Source organism: Otolemur garnettii, unplaced genomic scaffold (genome assembly GCF_000181295.1).
Source record: "Otolemur garnettii isolate 467f Iridium unplaced genomic scaffold, OtoGar3 scaffold00211, whole genome shotgun sequence".
NCBI classification, from domain to species: domain Eukaryota; kingdom Metazoa; phylum Chordata; class Mammalia; order Primates; family Galagidae; genus Otolemur; species Otolemur garnettii.
The window spans coordinates 277,747-299,780 of NW_003852606.1; the positions used below are offsets into that span (position 1 = coordinate 277,747).

The window sequence follows — 22,034 nt, forward strand, 5'->3', positions numbered from 1 at the left end:
GTCATATGGCACCTTTTATTTCCATTTCTCAGATGAGGATGTGGAGTGACAGCGAGGTACTGTGGTTTTTGTTCGTTTACTTTGTTTTGTTTTTGAGACAGTCTCATTCTGATGCCCTGGGTACACTGCCATGGGGTCATCATAGCTTACAGCAACCTCAAACTCTTAGGCTCAAGGGATCCCCCTGCCTAAGCCTCTCAAGTAGCTGGGACTACAGGCTCCTGCCATGATACCCAGCTAATTTTTCCATTTTTGGTAGAGACAGAGTCTCTTGCTCAGGCTGGTCTCAAACTCATGAGTTCAAGCAATCCTCCTGCCTCAGCCTCCCAGAGGCTGGGATTATAGGCAGGAGCCACTAAGAACAGTTCCCAGCTGAGGTACCATCCTAACAGGAAATGGGCAGCACTCTGGGATCAGAGCCCAGGTTTCCTTCTCTTACCACCTGACAGCAAGGCTCCAAGTCCCACCTCGTATCTGCTGGACACTCGCTGTGCGCCAGATCCTCCTAGTGCCCCCTCACCACAGCCCTGCGCAGCACAGACTGTTACCAGCATCCCTGTTTGACAGGGAAGGAAGCAGGAGCCAGATAGGCTGAGAGCCTACCCAAGGTTACACAGCCAGAGACTGGATGGGACCCAGGCAGGCCACGTGTCCCTTGCTCCACTGCTGTACTGTGGGTGTGAGGAGAAAGGGGGGTCACCACCTTAGGAACAGCATTAGAGCTAGGGAGGAACAGCATTAGAGCTAGGAAATCCCTGTGGTCAGGGATTTCCCATCCTCCTCTCTGGACTACCTCTCTGCCCACAATCTTTTCCTGCCTTTAGGAATTTGACCCCCAGCTCTATAAGGAAAGCCTTGTTCCTCCCTCTCCCTCACCTCCTACACCGCCTCCAGGTTCTGCCACTTTTACAAATTTGCTTTATCTTTTCATTCTTTTCTCCTCTCCATCCCCAGATCCCAGGCATGGCCCCATCCTCTCCTCCTGGTCCCTTGGCCTAACTCCTCCTGGGCCTCCAGCCTCCTGCACCAGTCAGTTCTGCGGGGTCCTTCACACTTGGTGCTGACCCTGCCCCTCCCTGTCACAACCAGCACACAGACAGGTGTAGGGAGGAGGAAGTCCATGCAACCTGGCAGGCTGACTCTGTAGCTGAGTCAGCCCCCAGTGCAGGCCTCCCTCTCCAGCCAGGTCCCTCCTTCTGCTGTGGCCCTTCTTCACTTGCACACCTCCCACTTCTTCTTCAGCTCCCAGCTAGGACATCACTTCCTCTGAGTTCACCCCCTAGGTGTGCCAGGGTTCCCACCCTGTGTTCACCTTCTCACTCAGCCCTTGCACATCTCCCCGCCCCTCAAACCACCAACTCCCCAGAGACAGAGGTATAGCTGGGCCAGCAAAGGACTGGCAGTAGGGGGTACTGGCTCACTCACTCCTCCTTCAACGAAGGTCCCCTGGGGCCCTGCGTGGCCAGGCCAGGGATGCAGCAGGAGCTCCCCTTTCACTGGGAAGCCAGATCATGGGCAGACTAACACTTAAGCATCAAGTGACCCAAGGCTGGGACCAGAGTTGTGAAGAAAGGAAGTGCAAGGGATAGAGATTGGACTGAAAGAAACCCTCTTAGGAGTGTCCTTGAAACACGGATGGAAATGGAGGTGGGAGAGCCACAGAGACACCCCCTCCCCCCCGCCCCCGGGCAGAGGCCCCTTGGGAGCTGCCTGGTGTGTGGCAAGAACCTGGAAGAGGCCATGTGGCTGGGAAGGAAACGACAACCCATCCAGGCAAGTCACCTCCCGCCACACTGCACCCCGCCCCCACCTGGGAAGTCTGCCTTGCTGCTCTATGGCCAGTGGCCCTGCTCCCCATTAGGACTAACTGCCCTTTGCCCAAGGTCCTCTACCTCAAAACTTTGGGGGACTGTTAATTCTTTGAGCTGTGGGGCTGCTTTTATTTTGAAAGCATTCTGGACATGGACTGGCTCAGAGGGACAGTTGTTTCTTCCATCCCTGGAAGCTGCACTGCCCAAACCCTCCCCTCAGCCTTAACAACTCCTGGCCTTCCCCATAGGAAGGCCTACCAGAGAGAGAAGCCTTCATCTCTCTCTGGCTTTGATGCCTCTCCACCCTCTTGGCTCCAGGCTCCACTTCCACCCAGTCCATCACAGTCGGGAAGTGCTTTAGCTCTAACCTCCATCCCTCTTGCTGCAATGATAGTTTCCTGTCTTTTCCCTCACCCTCTGAACTTACCCAGAAAAATGAGAGTGCCTTATAAGAATGCCTTACCCGCCTTCCCTAGGTCCCTGAGTTTCCTATCTGCCATCTGCCTGAATTCTCTCAGGCACAATGCCCACAATCTCTCAGAGCTAGGGCTAAGGAGAAGAGTGAAGCTAGTGGGACCTCAGCCCCTTACCTTGAGTACCCAGGCCCCTCCATGCCTCTGCCTTCCTTGTCCCCCCAGCCCTTCACGCTCTCTCCCTGTCTTACCCCTTGCCTGCCTTCACCTCTGTCTGTTTGTCTCCCTGTGACTCTGCCTCTTTCTGCCTTTCGTACTCTTTGGGGCTTTCTATGGGGCCTTCCTCATATGCCTCTCTGCCGCACTCCTTGCCCCCGGTAAGGGTGAAGAACAAGTATACAGTTTTGGGGCCTCTCCCAGGGCATCTGGGGTGAGAGACGCAGCATGGTGAACTGGCCAAGTTCTGAGCCTTGGATTCTCATCCTGGCGGTGCCACTTGAGGGCTAGGTAACCCTCAGCAAGTGCTGCCAGCCTCCGAATCTTCTTCTCCATCTGTAAAGTGGGCATAAGAATAGTCCCTTCCTTTCTGGGCCATGGGAAGCAACCCCTGGCCTGAGGCATGGGCACTGCTTAGTTTGGCATCCACAGATAGTAAGGGCTCTCCATTGCTATGAGGGGTACACCGGGGCAGGGGCAGGCCGCGGGGCCTCCACCATCAGGCTGTGGAGCTGGGGTGGGACAGCAGGCAGGTGTCCATCCTGTACAGTGGGGTTGAGAACAAGGGACCTGAGGGAGGAAAGCTGGTGTTCAACGTGCCTTCTCCAGGCAAGACTTGGGAGTCTCTGGGGCCCCTCAACTCTGCCTCTCCACTCTGGGGTGACTGACCTGGGAGGGGCCACTTCCTGGCTGTTTAACCTTGGGCGAATGACTTGGCCTCTCTGAATCTCACCTTCCCTATGTGTGAAATAAAGATAACAGGCCCATAATTCTAGCTCTTTGGGAGGTCAAGGCAGGAAGAAATTTGAGCTGCAGTGAGCTTGGGAATTTGAGGCTGCAGTGAGCTATGATCGCAGCACTGCACTCCAGCTGGGGCAACAAAGCTAGACCCCAACACTACTTAAAGAAAAGAAATGTGGTATGGGCAGTGCCTGTGGCTCAAGGAGTAGGGTGCCGATCCCATATGCCAAGGGTGGTGGGTTCAAACCCAGCTCTGGCCAAAAAAAAAAAAAAAGAAATGTGGGTAACAGCAGTCGCCTCTCAGAAGGCTGGGTGAACTACAGTAATTAATGCAAGCAAAACTCCCAGAATGGTGTCCAGGCAGTACCGGGTATGTGTTGGACATTACCATTTTTGGTGGCACTATTATTCAGGAAGTTCACACATGTCAAATGTGCATGCCATGCCTGGCTTCATAAAAATGCTCAGAAGAGATGGGCTTGGCTGGCATTCCTGTTATGTGGGTCATTACAAAAGTTTTGAGATACACAAAAATCAAAAAATGTGAACCTGCACAGACAGAAACAAATGAAGCCCTCTCAGCAAGTAAGTTGAAACTTGCAGAGTGAATCAGAAAGGACAGTGTTGACTGTGTTTCTTGGAAGTGAAATAATGAATCATAACACAGTCTGTCTCAAAATTTTTGTAGTGACCCACATATCTGTATTAGAAGGGTATATCTGGGGACATCTGGGGCCAGGCTCCCCTCAGTTCATCAGGATTTGTCAGAACAATACAGCTGTGTCCAGAAGTCCAACTGACACAGGTGATACCTAAGGTGCAGGCTGATGTCTGGTGTGATAGCTAGTGGTGTGTAGGGCTGCAGTGGGCATCTGGCCTTTGGGACCTAAGGTACAGTATCTGGGACTCAGCCAGCTGGTGGTACAGTATCATGGGGGGAGATCTGGGACATGAGTATCCAGCTGAAGACGATTGCACTGTGGCACATAAAGGTGCTGCCTCTCCCAGGCAGGCCTCCTGGGATGGAAAGAGAGTTTGGGACCAGGAGACATCCAGGGCTGGGGACCTGAGCTGTGCCGGGCTGGAGTGTAGCCTGGGCTGGGCACACAGAGCTGGGATATGGCTGGGCAGGCATGCCTGTGTGTGCACGTGGGAGGGAACACAGCATCAGGAGTAGAGACTGACAGCCCCGGCAGCATACACATCTGTTCCCTCACCCCATGTTTGTCAAACACCTCCTGCTGTGTGCCAGGCACTGTCACCAAACAGTCACAAAACAGACATCGACCCTGCCTGGGGAAACTTTCATTCAAATATATGGGCATTTGAAAGGTCAGAGGATGATAAACTTTATGTAAAGAAATGAAACTGAGAAGGTCTGGGGAGAAACAGGGGTGCTATTGCAAGTGAGATATCAAGATAGTGTCAGTGAGGGAGCGAGTGCAAAGGCCCTGAGGCCAGAGTGTGCACAGCCTGTTCTGGATACAGTGAAGAACCCAGTGTGCCCTGAGTGGGTGAGTGGGAATGGGGGGGGGGGTGACCTGAAAGAAGCAGTCAGGCCTGGGAAGTAATGTCCTGTGTGCCATGGGGGAGTCCTCGCCTTTACTTTGAGTAACATAGGAGCTGCCAGAGGCTATTAAGCAGAGAAGGGCAGGATCTGACTTGGATATTGACTGGCTGCCTATAAGGGACAGATAGGAGTGGAGTGTGGGAAGAACAGTGAGGAGGCCACTGTAATTATCATCCAGGCAGGAGATGCTAGCCAGGCTGGGATGGCATGAGTGTGGCCTGACTCTGTGTGTATTATAAAGATAGAGCCACTTAGCATTTAGCTAGTCGGTCTCCCCAGTGGCCCATGAGGTCCACACTCTCACTATCCCTCAGAAACATGGAGTTAGTGACCCGAGGTTACACTGCAAGTAGCAGCAGAGTCCGGATTTGAACCAGGGCCCTGGCACTTACCCAGTGTGCTTTCCTATTGCTGTTGGCCTTTTGTGGTCTGTGAATGTCCTGGGCTTAGGGCATGCAAGTAGCATTTATCAGCACTTGTACCAGTTTTTGGCACATAGTAGGGGCTCAGCAAATATTTGTTGGATGGATGGATGGATTGATGGGTAGATGGACAGGTAGATGGGTGGATGGATGGTTGGATGGATGGATGGATGGATGGGCGGATGGGTGGGTGGATAACTAATGAGTGCATGCAGCTGCCCTGCAGTTTTGCAGCAGTGTATCAGAAGGTGAATGTCGGGATATGGCTAAGGTCCAGGGGAGAAGGACAGGCACATCTGGAGGTGGGCTTCTCTGTAGCATGAATAGGGTCTGCCCTCAGCTGAAGGACAGGAACCAGGCTCCAGCTCTGCTCTGTCCAGTGAGGGTCAGAGTAAATGCTGTGTGGTGTGGTGGGACTTGGGGGAGTCCTGGAGGTGCAGGAGCACCTGAGGCTGAGCCTGGGCAAGGTATCTGCCCTAGGAATGGGGGTGAGGCCATGCAGTAGGGGATGGGGGGGTCAGCAGTGGCTGGCCTGGCTGTGTGGACCATGAGGCTTTCTGTGTGCCAGGAGGCTCTGGCTTGGCACAGCCCAGCCACCCCCCTTCCTGGGCAGCCCAGCCGTCAACCTTCCTCCCCCGCTTCTCCCGACCTTCTCTGGCTGCCCAGAACCAATGGGTTAATTAGATAACGGAGCCTTTGATTAGCGGGGGAGGGGGAGGCCTTCCCCCCAGCAGTGCAGGGAGGGGAGCGAGGAGGAAGGAGGAGAGGAGAGAAGCCCTCCCCTCCCCGTTCAGAAGGAGAGAAAGAAGGAGGGGGGCAGGGAGGGAGGGAGCTGAGGCACAGCTTGGCTCTGCACTGCCGTGTGACTAGAAATTGTAATCGCTGAGAAAGAGAGAGACAGAGCCCGGCGACAGAGAGCAAGACAGACGGACAGATAGACAGAGAATTCGACTGAGCTGGGCTCCCAAGATGAGAGGGTGATAGGGATAGAGCCAGAGGGAGGAATAAATGGAGGAGAAGGAGAGAGGGGGCCTGGTGGTCCCAAGGGAGGCGAGATTGTGAAGGGGAGTCTGAGGAGGGTGTCGGGGCCAGGGGAGGTAGACAGGGACCAGAGGCCAAGGCTGAGGCAGAGGACTAAGAGGAGCTAGGAGAAAGGGGCCGGGGTCGGTGGGTGGAGAGAGGGAGGCTGTTGGTGGGGAGAGTGGAGGTAGAGGTGGGAGTGGGGGTGGAAGGAGACAGGAGGAGGCAATTAGGGAGGGGAGGAGGAGAGGACTGCTGCAGTGGCCAAAGGACAGCCTCCCCAGGGGGTGGGGAGGGCGACAGGCCAGGAGGGGGGGGCGCAGGGAGACCCAAGAAGCCCCTGCGCCCCCCCCAGCACGATCTCAACGGGGAGCCCTGGAGAACTGGGGAGGCAGAGACCCTTCTGGCTGCAGGCATGTGGAGGGGGGGGCCTGGGCACAGGGAGAGGCCCAGCGGAAGCCAAGCCACCAGGGTGAGTGTCCCTCACTGTTGGGGGGGAGACAAGGACGGGAGATGGGGGAGAGCGAAGGAGGAAAGGGGAGGGAGGCCGCTGCAGAAGCCGCTGCAGAAGCCAGCCGTAGGGGGGAGGGGGCATGCGGGCTGGCAGCAGGAGAGATGGGGACAGATGCGGAGGTAGAGACGGCAGCAGCAGGCCTGGAGGACCGGGGTGGGTGCCGGGGCTCCCACAGACCTGCGGTGGGGGGGTCCCCCAGCCTCAAATCCTGGCCTGGGGGATTGTGATGACTCCTTGCTTAGAGGGTGTGGGCTGGGATGTAGGCAGAGTCTTACAAGGTGGGAACAGGGGACTCAGAACAAGGACTGAGCATCGACCTCTGTGGTCACATACAGGGAAAGGAAGACCCTCAGCCCTCACCATGCTGAGACAGAGACACAGGGCTCCAGACGTCCAAGCAGAAAAATGAGCCTGGGGTACAGATACAGAATCAGCCTCTCTCTCCTCCTCTATGTCTCTCTGTCTAGCTCTCGCTCTCACACACATGCACCCAGACACCCAGACACATGCACATGCATTTTTATCTGGGTTAAAATGATCTGGGAAACGTCAGGAGGAGGGAGTGAATGTGCGTGCGTGTGTGTGTGTGTGTGTGTGTGTGTGTGTGTATGCACATGCATGTGGGGAGGGGGCCAGGCTGTGTCCGTGGGACTCAGAGTCCCCCGTGCGAGGGTGTGCCCCTGTCACTCCTGTTTGTGTGAGTGGGTTACATGGACTACCCCCCACTTCTTGGGGACTCTTTAGGGCTGGCCTGTGGGGGACAGAGCTTGCCAGCGTGGGCGTATTCATATACTTGGAGGGGCTGCGTGGAAAGGAGGACTGTGGGTACACCAGGGCCAGATCCCCCCCTGCACTCAGCTGGCTATATTCGAATGCTTCTTCCTCCTAGTGCCTTAGTGTCCTCATCTGTAAATTGGGCATCCTGACAGTTACTGTGAGGCTGAAATGAGAACACCGATGTTTGGTGCATAGCAAAACTCACCCAGTGTCATATCAGGACCATTGTTGTCACGTTGTCATTGTTATGTTATTAGCCCATCCCCTCTCCCTCTCTGTTCCTATGGAGATGGGAGGGGACAGATTAGGAGGTGCTGACTCCCCCACTGCCCACTCCCCTCCCAGAAGTTAGGCACAGGGTCTCCAAACTCCTATCCCCTTCCCCATCAGCTGCCCAGCTCTGTCCTGCAGCAGCTGCTGGCATGGGTCCTACAGAGGCTGTCTCTCCTGGAGTACATACAGTCTCAAGACACATGGGGGGATGGCGCTTAGTGACCTTAGCTTGTGCTACCACCCCAGGCTCTGAACCTCTTGTCACAGCCTCCAGCCTCCTTCCTCCTCGGCTGCTGCCTCCTCCCAGCCACAGCCCTCACCTGCCCACGTGGTGCTCTGGACAGCTGCCTTGTCGGCCACCTTTCCTCTCCCTCAAGTTCCCACTTAAGTCTGACTCTAGTCCCTGGAGCTGCTGCAAGGCCCACAAGGCCTAGACAGGATAAGGAATGACAGGAAGCAGAGTCCTGCTAGGCTGAGCGTGACAAAGGGTATGCAACTGGCAGGTCTGGATGGTGATTCTTCACTGACACTCCTGGGGTGCAGGTGAATGAGGGATACGGAGAGAGCCTAGCACCAACCTCCAGATGTCACAAGAGCACGAGGGTATAAGTGGGTGCGGGGATGGGAGCCAGGGCCTTACCCACTCCACTTGCTCATCACCCTTTCTGCCACCCTTGCCTGGTCTGCCTGCCTGTCTCTCACTCTTCTCTACCTTCTTATTGGCCTTTTAGAAGTCACCCAAAGAATTAGGTATTGAATCTAGCCAACTTTTCCACTTACTGGCTGAGTGACCTTGAGCAAGCACCTCCTCTCCCCACAGCCTCAGTTTTGCCCTCTGTGGAATGGGCATAAAATCTTCCCAGTGCAGAGAGGATGAGGGGAGACCAGGGGAGGGCCAACCAGCCCTCCTCTCTGCCCCCCTCACCTGCTGTGTTCCTCTGCCATTGTCTCTCCCCTCTGCTCCCCTTTGGTCTTAAGCATCGGGCAGGGAAATGGCAAGCACCCAGGCCACGTGGGTCCCTATCCCTCACTCAGTCTCTCCTCTCTCTCCCCTGACACAGCCCCCCAGCATCCACACGGAGCATGAACATTGAGGATGGCGCGTGCCCGCGGCTCCCTGTGCCCTCCACTGCCGCCCGGTAGGATGTCCTGGCCCCACGGGGCGCTGCTTTTCCTCTGGCTCTTCTCCCCACCCCTGGGGGCCGGCGGAGGTGGTGTGGCAGTGACATCTGCCGCCGGAGGGGGCTCCCCACCAGCCACCTCCTGCCCCGCAGCCTGCTCCTGCAGCAACCAGGCCAGCCGGGTGATCTGCACACGGAGAGAGCTGGCTGAAGTCCCGGCCAGCATTCCGGTCAACACACGGTACCTGAACTTGCAGGAGAATGGCATCCAGGTGAGCCAAGCCAGGCGGCTGGAGGGGGGGCACAGGTGGTGCTAGGGGATGTGTGCAGGTGACAGCCAGTCTCTCCTGTAAGCCTGGCCCTGGAGGGGCCTTCTGGGCTTCCCACACCAGCTCTTTTCCCTCCCTGGGCACCTGTGGGATGCAGTTTGCATCCTTCTAAGGAGGGGCTGAGACTCCCTGCCTCAGCCTCCATGTGCCAGTGTGTCAGGTCTCCAAGCACAGGGCCACCTGCCCACCCCCCACAGCAAGGGACAGGCAAAGTGTGCTGAGAACAATTATTCCACAAGCACCTCCGTGCCATTTGCGCTGCCACAACCTTGTATGGTCCCAGGAGCATGACAGCATGACTGGGCTGCAGTTTCTCCATCTGAACAATGGGAATGACCAGAGTCCCTGCCTGGAGGGCTCAGTGAAGGCTGCTGGATTTCATATTGGTCAAGAGCGTAGCTCTCGCTCTGGATCTGGCAAGCCATCAGCTGCACAGCTTGGGCTTTGCATCCCTGTTTCCTAGAGTTGGTGTGAGAACCAGAGAGCTGAGAGCTGTCCAGCACTGGGTGCCATATTGGCACAAGACTGGTGCTCAGGACGTTCAGTTCTATTAGATTAGTTATGATTGTGGTTAAGACAGGCCATAAACAATGCCAGGGCAGGGGCCGGTTTGGCTGTCTTAAAGCAGCATTTCTCAACCTCTGCCCTATGACATTTGGGGGTAGATCATCCTTTGTTAGGGACGGGGGTCTGTCCTGTGCACTGTAGGCTATTGTGCAGCATCCCTGCCACAAGGTGCCTGGGCCCCCCGCCCCCCACTTGTCTCCTAAACTGTCTCCTGACATTGCCAGCTCATCACCCCGGGCTGAGAACCACTGTTTTAAAGGCAGTTAGTCAACCCCTGTCCCCACACAGGCCTCCTCCTATCCTGGCCACATGTGCCGAAGGTCCCAGACCACCTCCCACATCTAAGCTTTCTCTTAGCAGCTGCATTTTTCCCAGGGGTGAGAGGATTCACCAGCTCCCATTTGACTATCCTGAGAGCCAGATTCGGGAAAGAGAGGGGACCTAACCCTTGAGGAGCAGTCCCTTCCTGGGTGGCAACCAGAGAAGGGGTCCAGTAGGCTCACAATGCCCCACCTTGCCTGTAAGACTTTATCCTTTTGTCCAGACCCACCTCACCAGTCGCTCTCTAAGAGCCTGCCATCCCTCCTAGTCCACTGTGAGTCTACATCACATCCCTCTAGCTGTAGGCTCAGCTGACCCGTCTCTCCCATATGGAGACCAGCATTCTACAGCTCACTCTGTGCCACACACCTGCCCCGTGTTGCCTGCACTCCATCCTTCCTTCATTCAGGCATGAGACATTTGACAAGTACAGACAACACTGGCCACGCCAAGCCCTGACCCAGGTCATGGCCAAGCTGGGCCAAGCCCAGCCTCATCCCTGTGAGCCTCATATTCTGGTGAGGAAGAACCACTGAGCATGTAAGCTAGATGGAGTGTCAGGGGAGAGTGATAGAAAAACCTGAGTGAGGGATGTTAGGGCATTGGTCCAGGGGGAGGTGTCTGGGATGAGGAAGTGCCCCAGGTGGGGACAGCAGCCCCTTAGTAGAACCTGGACCATCTTCTCTTCGGGGAGCTCAATGAACAAGTGTCCACAGGCACTTGCTGAGCACCACCGGTGGACATGTGTGAATTTATTTATCATATGCCACAAACAGGTGTACTGTATCCACGTGTCAGGCACATGAGAAAGCATACAGCAAAATGGACATTGTTAAAGAATGAAAAAGCATGAGTAGCAAACGCTTTCATTTTGTCCCCAGGGGTTCTTAGACCCCACTGTGGAGACCACCAGCTCCCCCAGAGGGCAGAGAAAGGATGTGGAGATGATGAGAGCGGACACTTGGAAGTGCTTGTTCAGTAGATCTGTCCTCCCTTAGTGAATGCTTTCTAGTGCCCAAGAGGAATGGCTGCTTCAAGCGCAATCAGAGGCTTTTTAAAAAGTAATAATAGGCCAGGCACAGTGGCATGTGCCCATAGACCCAGAACTCTGGGAGGCTAAGTTGGGTGGATCATTTAAGCTCACAAGTTGAAGACCAATCTGAGCAAGAATGAAGCCCTGTCTCTACTAAAATTAGAAAAATCAGCAGGGTGTTGTGGCAGGTGCCTATAATCCCAGCTACTTGGGAGGCTGAAGCAAGAGGATTGCTTGAGCCCAAGAGTTTGAGGTTGCTATGAGCTATGACACAGGGCACTCTACGCAGGGTTACAAAGTGAGACTCTGTCTCAAAAAAAAAAAAAGGTAATAATAAATCTCTTGTAGTTCACAGCATGATGGTTGGGCGTTGACACACATGTGTGTGCTGTGCCTCCCTCAGGCCTTGTTAGTACGTCACACATTTACCTGTCTGCTATGAAAAAAATTCCAAGATCAAGGAGCCAACGGGAAAAAAAGTAATAATAAATTTGTAATTATCCAGCTGGGAGGCAGTGGCTCACACCTATAATCCTAGCACTCTGGGAGGCTAAGGTGGGTAGATTGCCTAAGCTCAGGAGTTCGAGACCAGCCTCAGCTAGCAAGAGATCTCATCTCCAAAATATAGCCGGGCACTCTGGTGGCACCTGTAGTCGCAACTACTCTCAGGAGGCTAAGGCAAGAGAATCACTTGAGCCCAAAAGTTTCAGGTTGCTGTAAGCTGTGACGCCATGGCACTCTACTGAGGGCAGCAAAGTGAGACTTTGTCTCCGGAAAAAAAAAAATTGTCATTATCCAAATTAAAACATGAAAAAATATCACACCAGTCCCACCACCTAGATATAAATAACTACTATTTCTGTTTTGCTTTTTAATACCTTCCTGGCTCTTTCCTGTGCCTATGTAGATTACTTTTTAGTTACTTGTTACAGACTGAATGCAAATTAATCGAGAAAAACTAAAAAATATACACAAAAGCCAACCATAATTCTCCGGCCACAATAACTTCCGGTATCTCCCAGTCAGACGTCCTCCACACATGCTCAGTGCACTGCACAATAGCAGATTTATAAATGGATTTTTTGCCTTTTTTTTTTTAAAGAAAAAATGGAATCACACTATTTCATACTGGTTTGAAACATGTTTTTGGCACCTAGCAGCATAACCATGAGAATCTTCCTCTGTGGCACTAAATATTCTTCTATGATGTTGTTTTTAAAGACTGCATAGTATTCTGGTACATGGGCGGCCTGTTATTTAACTAGTCCCTTCTTCCAATTTCTGAACTGACATAAACAACACCACGGTGAACATCCTTGCGCTCATTCATCCTCACATTCTGGATTCTGCCCTTGGCATAAATTCCTAGAAGTGGAATTGCTGGGTGTGCAGGAAGATGAGAAAGCACCACCCTGGGAGCCCTGTGTCTCCCTCTCCTGGGCCCACGCTCCTCCCCCTCCTGCCCATGGCATCCCTAGAGATGGGCTGAATTCTGGAGATCTGAGCCCAGCTTCCCCCTGTGGACTGGTGATTTGTTTGGCCTCTGGCTCCCCCACTGTGCTGTCACCTACAGGAGGGCAGAGACTTTGCACCTTCCCTGCCGTGTCCCAGCACCTAGACCAGAGCCTGGTGTGCAGTAGGTGCTCAGTAGATACCTGCCTGTGAATGGAAGGCAACTTGCGGGCTCCTGCCCAGGTACTTGGCAGAGACCCAGGCCATCTGCCAGCAGGAGCTAGAGGCAAATCCCTGCAGCGCCCTCCTGTGAGTGCTTAGAAGTTCTGTCATCTGTTCTCACGTGGCCCTGGCTCAGGACACAGTATGGGCAGCAAGAACCACACATGGGACTCTTAAGTGCATCGAGTGGTGGCACTGGGTTCTCTCTGAAAGGTAGTTGTCCACCTTTGGCAAGGTGATAAAATGTCCTTCTGCAACATGACAGGTAGCAGGGATAGCAGGTGGTCCCTGTGGTAAGACAGGCCTTTTTTTAAATCTACAATCTTCCAGGAGGCTCCTGATTGATTTTTTTTTTTTTGAGACAGAGTCTTACTTTGTCACCCTTGATAGAGTGCTGTGGCATCACAGCTCACAGCAACCTCAAACTCTTGGGCTCAAGCAATCCTCTTGCCTCAGCCTCCTGAGTAGCTGGGACTACAAGCTCCCATCACAAGTCCTGGCTATTTTTTAGAGACGGGGTCTCACTCTTGCTCAGGCTGGTCTCGTTGTTGTTGTTGTTGTTGTTGTTAAAGAGTCCCACCCTATGCCCTGAGCAGAGGGCAGTGGCTTCATAGACACTTGCCGTGGCACCAGCTGGGTTTTTCATTTTTTTAATGAGTCAGGGTCTCACTCTCACTCAGACAAGTCTTGAACTCCTGAGCTCAAGCAATCCTCCCACTTCAGCCTCCCACAGTGCTGGGATTACAGGCATGAGCCATCGCACCTGGCTCTCAGGCTGGTCTCAAACTCCTGAACTAAAGCAATTCACTTGCCTGGGCCTCCCAGAGTTGAAGGATTATAGGCATGAGCCACCTCACCCAGCCTCCCTGATTGATTTCGTGATTGGTGGAGCCTGCAATGCCTTCTGAGCTGGAGGGAGACCTGGAGACCGCCTCCTCTGCCCTGTACGCCCCAATACCACTCAAGCAACCAGGGACAGGGCTGTCCGTCAGTCTCCTCAGGGGTTCATAAACTGTACCGCCCTGGCAGGCTTGGCTAGTTCACCACAAACCTCAGCAGGCATGTGGTCCTTGCTGGACCATCTCCTTCTTCCTTCGTGGCCCTCATCCTTATCTCCCCCACTTCCCCTCCACCCGAAAGCCAACCATCCTAATGTGTTTACTGTGGATCTTTCTGCATGTGTGTGTTCCTGAAAAATATTTATTGTGGCTTTGTGTGCATGTATTTTTTATTTATGTAAATGAAGCTGCACTGTAGATCGCTTTCTTTGTTTCACTGTTTTCACTCGGCCTGTTTCTGAGTTGCTGTGTCTACTCCACTCCTTTAACTGCTGCAGAATTGACAGGCACCCGCCAACCCCCCTCCCTGCCTGCTGACAGACATCCGGAGGCTTTTGGCTTCCCCACCAAAAACCCTCACTCAGGGCCCCTTTGGGAGCTAGGCGTTAATTTCTGTGGAATATATACCCAGGGGGAGTTGCCGGGTCATAGGATACGCATGTACTTAATTTAACAAAATACCACTGGATCCACTTAAGGCTTTTAGCGGCTGCCCTGGGTCCCTCCTGGGGTCCACCATGAGGTCATATGGTGAGGAAGTGTGATTCTATCCTAAGAAACAAACCAACCCATCCTAAGAAATTCAGAAGAGCGGTTTCAAAGAGTTATGTGTAAGACTGGCCCAACAGCTAACATTTAGAAGCAGCCTCAGTTCCTTATAAAAAGTGGATTAGCTAAATGACTGACTGTACACTCTTACAATGGAATATCATACAGCTACTTAAAATGGATTTCAAAGAATATCAAATGCCATGGGGGAAATGCTCAAAACAGAATTCTGAGCTTTCAAAAGATTATCATGTTCAAATTGTTGAAAAAATTCAGTTTAGGGGGCAACGCCTATGGCTCAGTGAGTAGAGCGCTGGCCCCATATGCTGAGGGTGGCGGGTTCAAACCCGGCCCTGGCCAAACTGCAACAAAAAATAGCTGGGTGTTGTGACGGGTGCCTGTAGTCCCAGCTACTCCGGAGGCTGAGGCAAGAGAATCAACTAAGCCTAAGAGGTTGTTGTGAGCTGTGACCCCACACCACTCTACCAAGGGCGATAAAGTGAGACTCTGTCTCTAAAAAAAAAAAAAATTAAAAATTAGCCAGGTATTGGTGGCACCTACCTATACTCCTAGCTACCCAAGAGGCTGAGGAAGGAGGGTCACTCGAGCCCAGGAGTTGGAGGCTACAGTGAGCTATGTGTGGTCAAGCCACTGAAGAAAGAACATCCGTGACAGATGAGATTTGCTCACCTTTCCCTGAAGAAGAAAAAAGAAACTAAACTTTCTTTAGTTTACCCTGGGCCAGGGAACCAGGCGTTCCCTCTCTGCAGGGTCTATTATTCTCATAGGCCCAGATTACTTCTCCTGTTTTATGGATGAGGAAACGAAGACCCAGGTGGCTCTGATGGACCTGTCACCTAGCTAAGCTGTGACCTTCATGGACTTTCCCTGTGCCCCCCAAAAGGGGCTCTGCCTTCCCCTCCCCCAGGAGCCAGCACGGAGAAGCCAGGCCCAGACAGTCACAATGGTGCAGCTGCAGTTAGGCAGGTCTGCTGCAAAGAAAATTCCGCCCTAGTCATCACCAAGGCCAACACCAGAAATGGCTTTCCAGTCGGCACAAGGCTTTCCGGGTGGCCAATCCCCTCTGGTAGTGTGAAAGGAGAGTTTTTACTGGACTGACTGTTCCCAGTTAAGAGTCCTTTAAGAAGAAAATGACAGGAGGGAAGATCTAGAAGTCGACCCACTCTTGAAGTCAACTATGATGGTGCATGGCTGCAGGCTAATGACTGGCCCACCAGCAGGCCTTCTGGGTAGCAAGGAGCAGCCACCGTTTGTGCTGCCAGGACTTCATGTCCAACTGTGGCCTCTCTGGCTTTTAGCCCAATTCCAATTTCTTCTCCTTCATTTTCTCAGAAGCATCATGGCAGGGCCTGGATAATCCTTGTTGCCCCCTCAGAGCCTCAGTTCCCATGCCTGCCAAATAGCACTCCTGATACTTTTGTCCTTTTTTGTTTTTTGGGGTTTTCATGAGAGAGAGTCTCACTCTGTGCCCTGGGTTGAGTGCCGTGGCGTCAGCCTAGCTCATAGCAACCTCAAACTCCTGGGCTCAAGAGATTCTCCTGCCTCAGCCTCCCAGGTAGCTGGGACTATAGGTGCCTACCACAGTACTCAGCTAATTTTTTGTATTTTCAGTAGAGACAGGGTCTCAGTCTTGCTCATGCTCGTCTTGAACTCCTCACAGAGTGCTAGGATTATAGACCTGAGCCACTGCACCCGGCTGTTAGTTTCTTCTTAACTTTTTCATTTTGATGCATGACACACCCACAAAAAAGAATGCCAGACATACAAGTCTGGCTCAACAGATTATCATACAAAGAGGACAGCCATGTAAATGCCACCCAGTTCAAGAAATGAAATATAGAGACCCTCCTTGAACCTCCCCCTTTTCCTTCCAACCATAAGCCTCCCCTGACTTCTGACTGCAGGGGTCATTTGGGCTGCATGGGCAAGGGCTGGTGCAGGCCTGTGATGGGGTGGGTCTAATTGCTGTGCTCTACACCATTGTTGGAATTCATCCTGTGGTTTCATGTAGCCATGCCTTCCTTCCTCTCCTTCACTTTTGTATTGTTGTATAATATTCCATCACATGAATATCCTGTAGTAAGTGCCAGGGCTTGTGACTGTGGGAGACAGTTGAGCTTGACTCACAACTCTGCTATTTCCTGGCCAAGTGCCTACAGGCAAGCACCTTATCGCACCTGTCTGGGCCTCAGTTTTATCATCAGTGAAATGGGGATAGGAACAGTTCCTTTGTTGTAGAGTTGCTGAGAAATCTGATGCCTACATTCTTTGAACAACCAGGTCCTGCGGGCCACTGTGTGCCAGGCACTCTTCAAGGCACTTGCAGATGAGACGATTTAGCAGGGGGAGAATCACTAGCTGCTGAGAAGCACTAGCAAGTGTTAACAATGAGACCATTGTCATGGTCATGGTCATGGTGGTCGTGGCTGTGGTCCTTTGTGACTCTGATACACGTCTCAACCTCAGAGGTGCGTCTGAGCACCCAGTCTGGTTGCCACAGCCCCCCAGACTGGTCGATCACACAGCATGAACATGATCAGTCTGAGCCACCACTGGCCCCAGCACCCAGCACAGACCTGACAAACTGCAGGTTCTCAAAATATAGCCCACTCTGAGCCTCAGGACAACCCCAGGAAAGAGTAGGTGGAAGAATCACTCCGACTTCTCACTTGAGTAGATCAAGGCCCTGAGGGGCACAGACCCACATCCTCCTCCTGTTATTTAAGGCCCCGGTATCACCTCTCTGAGCCTGCCTCCTGCTCAGGGAAACTGAACCAGGGATTTCTACACCCAGGGTGCAAGCTGGGCCCCAGCATTGCTCTGAGCCTTTTTGGAGCCAGTGAATTCCCGCCTCACCATGGCTCTTGAGTAGGTCCTATTCTTTTTTTGATAGACAGAGTCTCACTCTGTCACCCTGGGTAGTGCTGTGGCGTCATAGCTCACAGCAACCTCAATCTCTTGGGCTCAAATGACCCTCTTGCTTCAGCCTCCCAAGTAGCTAGGACTACAGGCATCCAGCTAGTTTTTCTATTTTTTTGTAGAGACAGGGTCTTGCTCTTGCCCAGGCTGGTCTCGAGCTCAAGCAATCTGCCCACCTGCTATAATGCCCAACTAGATTTTCTATTTTTAGTAGAGATGAGGTCTTGTTCTTGCTCAAGCTAGTCTCAAGCTCTCAAGCTCAAGCAATCCATACTCTTTGAGCTCCCAGAATGCCAGGATTATAGGTGTGAGCCACCACACCTGGCCGAGTAGACCCTATTCTTATCCTCTTTTTTTTTTTTTTTCCCCCGAGACAGTGTCTCACTATATCACCCTCAGTAGAGTGCCATGGCATCACAGCAACTTCAAACTCTTGGGCTTAAGTGATTCTCTTGCCTCAGCCTCCCAAGTAGCTGGGACTAAAGGTGCCCACCACAACGCCCAGCTATTCTGTTGTTGTTGCAGTTGTCATTGTTGTTTAGCAGGCCCAGGCTGCGTTCAAACCTGCCACCTTCAGTGTATGTAGCTGGCACCATAACCATTGTGCTACAGGCGCCAAGCCTCTTATCCTCATTTTATAGATGAGAAAACTGAGGCATGGACAACAAAACGCTTGCACAGAATGCCATAGTTTGTACATGGAACTGGGACTCAGCCCAGGCAGGCTGGCTGCAGAACTTGATTTCTCCAACATGGTTCCTGAAACGTCCTAATTCGAGGCTAACCCAGGCTCTGCACTCTGGTGATTTGATCCCAGAACCATAACTGGTTCCCAACTCTTTGCACCCTACAGCCCAGCCTGGCTCATGCCTTGTCCCTGCTTGTTACTTGCCTGGCTTGATCCTAGCCTTCCCACCTTTGTCAGCCACCCCACCCACCCCACCGCCACCTCCAGAGCCACAGTCACCTGTCATCCCCAGATCATAGCCTGGGGTCTCAGCTACACTGAACCCAGGGGCACCCTCTGCTGGGTGCCAGATACCATCCCAACCCCTTCCTTTCTACCCTCCTGGGGAGGGGTCAGGGGGCAGCTGGTAGGAGGGAGAATGGAAGGAAAAGAGCCGGACAGAGGGAGGCGTCCAGACCCCGCAGTTCAGAGCGAGAGTCAGGGGCCCATGCCAGCCCCTGCGATGCTGCCAGTCATGTCTTGACCACCAGGGGAGTCTCTGTTGAAGAGGGAGAGACAAGTCCCTTATCTCGGGAAAAGAAAGACACATGAGGAGTCATCATGAAAAGTCGGCACAAAAGAAATCTTTTACAAATCTTAGCGTGAAAAAACAATTAACACAAAAAGCCAGTAAGCTTACTAAACTTTTGTTATCTGTTCATTACACTCAAAACATATAAAAATAATTTATCTTAATAGTGTTAAGATGAACGGTTCACTTAATCATTTTCCTACCACAGTTAAATTTTTAATAAAGGATTTCTTGGCAGTTTAGTCTCTTAAAAACCACAACAGAATATAGTGGGATATTTTTTCAGCTTTAGTAATATTTATCTACCACAGTGAAGTGGAAAGTCCCCTAAAATAGGCCAAGTTGCAGGATAAGAGAATAGGGAAGAGTTCCCACCACACACACATACAAACACACACACACACACAAACACACACACACACACACACACACGCAGGGCCTGGGATGCAGGCGTGGATGGGGACCGTTCATCTCTGCTTGCCCGGTTCATGCGTATGTCCTCATTATCTGGCATGGAGCCTGGCACAGGCAGAGGTGGGCTCATCAAATGGGGGCCGGAGGATTGAAGGAACGTGTGGGCGTGGCAGCCAGGTGGCTTTCAGAGGCAGGCCCCAGGCCTAGTTCTTGGAGGTATCAGAGAATATTGGCAACTTCTTCAGGCCTGTATGTCAGGGTCTTTGAACCAGTCTTCACCTTGACCATCCTATTCTGTGTCAGTGACCAAGGAAGTGACCTGGCCCGTGACTTCAGAGAGTGTCTGACCCAGGGTGTTTCAAGCTATGTCCTAAAGGAGCCCTAGGCCTGCCTCCCCCTGCAGCCAGGGGCAAGCTCCACTATCTGTTTACACGTGCTGACTAAATGACCATTTATTTGTACGATTACTACAGTTTGTGTCCCTCTTCTCCACTGGGGACTGGGCTCTGGGAAGACAGGGGTGTGTCTGTCTTGTCCATAGCTGGATCCTCAGAACCCAGCATGACACTGGACACAGCACAACTCAAAAAATATCTGTCAAATGAGCATATCAGCTCACCGCAACATGGCAATGAATGGGCCCTGCCGCTCATGAGTGTGCTGAAGCCCCCGGGCAGCCCATCTCTCTTGGGCTGGAGCAGGCAGGTGGGCGCGGTGGAGGGAGGACTTCTCCCAAGTCCTCTGTGTTTGGGCTCAGGAGAAGCAGCCTTGGGGTCCCTGTTTTGCAGCATTGGGGCTGTGAGACTGAGGAAGAGAGACTAAACCTCTCTGAACGTATGTTTCCTCAGCTGTAAACTGTCAAATCTGGAGATGAAAGGCAGGGCTTGTGCTGATAACCTCCATGTAACAGGGTTTCCACAAGGATTAAATGAGATCATGACCTCAGAGCATCCAACACAGAGTCTAAACACAAAATAGCACTTCACAAATATGGTTTCTGCCCTTTTACCTGGTGGGGAAGAGTCTCAGGATGGTTTTTTTTTTGAGTCTCAGTATGTCGCCCTCGGTAGAGTGCTGTGGCATCACAGCTCACAGCAACCTCCAACTCTTAGGCTCGAGTGATTCTCTTGCCTCAGCCTCTCAAGTAGCTTGGACTACAAGTGCCCGCCACAACGCCCAGCTATTTTTTGTTACAGTTGTCATTGTTGTTTAGCTGGCCCAGACTGGGTTCAAATCTGCCAACCTCAGTGTATGTAGCTGATGCCATAATCACAGGTGCCAAGCCATTTTTTTAATGTTTTGAGACAGAGTCTCTATCGCTCTGGGTAGAGTGCCCTGGCGTCATAGCTCACAGCAAGCTCCATCTCTTAGGCTCAAGTGACCCTCTTGCCTCAGCCTCCCATTTGTAACATAGAGTTGGTCAACATAAGGAACAAGGCCTGCTGTCCTGATATGTACAAGTGGGGCACGTCTGGTCTATGAAAGTCAAGTCAACTTAAGGAGGCAGTCAGTGTAAGGACGTGGTCAGCTATGGAGGTTCTACTATATTTAAAATTATTCCTACAGTATTATTTTATGCTTCTGATTTGTCCCAATTTTGAAGTCTATTCTTTCCTCTGTCCTGTCATCTCCTGTATTTATTGAATTTCTCCTGATTCCATTTCCCATCTCTGCTGTTTTAGAATTTATCTGTATTCTCTTCATTTAGTGATTACCTTTAAAATTTAACATGTAGGCTGGGCACAGTGGCTCATGCCTGTAATCTTAGCACTATGGGAGGCCCAGGCAAGGGGATTGCTTGAGCTCAGGAACTCAAGACCAACCTGACCAAGACAAGACCTTGTCTCTAAAAATAGCCAGAAGTTGTAATGGGTGCCTGTAGCCCCAACTACTAGGGAGGTTGAGGTAAGAGGATGGCTTGGGCCCAAGAGTTTGAAGTTGCTGTGAGCTATGACATTATAGCACTCTACCCAGTGTGACAGAGTGAGACGCTGTCTAAAACAAAAAAAAAAACCCTAAAAGACACACCTAAAACATGAAGACAGAAATCATGAAAGTTAAAATGATGCCAAATGCCGGCAACGAGAAAGGTGGCACAACTTCAATATTATCAAACACATGGACTTTAAGCAAAAGGGTTGGGACCACAACCCCAAAATTCTGTCACTGATGATTTCAACATGTTCGCATTGTCACCCAAGCCAAAAGGTGTGCAGGCACACAGTGACCAACACAACTGGGATGCTTTCCAATGAGAGCCGTGTCCACTCTAGCCACTGACACAGCAGACCTTGGTATGTGAACATACCCAGCCTCATACCGGGAGCTGGGAGCACAGTTCCCCGAGCCTTTCCTCGGTCAGACTCATGGCCTATACCAGTGTTTTTCAACCTTTTTCATCTAATGGCACACTTGAACTTGTAGTTAAACTTCTGCGGCACACTTAAATTATGTTGATCAAAAAAAGAATATACTTAACTGTGCTTTGAACTTCTTTTGAAAATAATTTAATTAATAATCTTTAAAAATTTTCAAGGCAGGCCTAAGATCCTCTCCCAGCACACCAGTTGAAAATCATAAAGAGACAGACGTGTTAAACCAAATTACAACCTGTGACTGGGGATCTTAGAAGAGAGAAAGACTATGTGATGGTCAAGGGAGTGGGGGTTGAAAAGAACTTTCCAGAAGAGGGCAGTTGGAATTTTCCAGAGAACAGGAGGAGGACTGTACCCAGGAAGAGGGGAGAGGCTGGATAGAGCATGGCCACAGCAGAGGAGAGGACAGCTGGAAGCCTGAAGACAAGGCTAATTGTTAATGATCATTATCAGCTGAATTAACCATTTAACAATACATGTTACTGCCATGTTCTAAGCATTCACAATCTCATCCCAATCACTCGCTGTCTTGTCCATGCCTCACAATAAAGTAAGCCTGACAGCACCTGCCTTGCTGAGCTTGTAGGGGTCAGGCTGGGATGACAAATGCCAGAGCCTGGCATCACCCCTTGTACTC

General features: G+C 51.9%; 1 protein-coding gene and 1 non-coding gene across 3 annotated transcripts in view; both read left to right on the forward strand.

Annotated features, from left to right (window-relative positions):
- LRRC4B (leucine rich repeat containing 4B) overlaps positions 1-22,034 on the forward strand; it is a 42,019-nt gene that overhangs the window by 9,420 nt on the left and 10,565 nt on the right. Inside the window, exons 1-2 of one of the 2 annotated variants that reach the window (XM_012812526.2) lie at positions 6,819-6,985; positions 8,819-9,150. In XM_012812526.2, coding sequence (XP_012667980.1) covers positions 8,854-9,150 — 297 coding nt within the window. In that variant the 5' untranslated portion in view covers positions 6,819-6,985; positions 8,819-8,853. Of the gene's footprint in view, positions 1-6,818; positions 6,986-8,818; positions 9,151-22,034 lie in introns of those variants that run through there. The other variant, XM_003801451.1, reaches the window with a different exon arrangement.
- LOC111722082 lies at positions 11,465-11,567 on the forward strand. The gene has a single exon (XR_002771027.1). It is a non-coding gene; the product is annotated as a small nucleolar RNA U13 (small nucleolar RNA).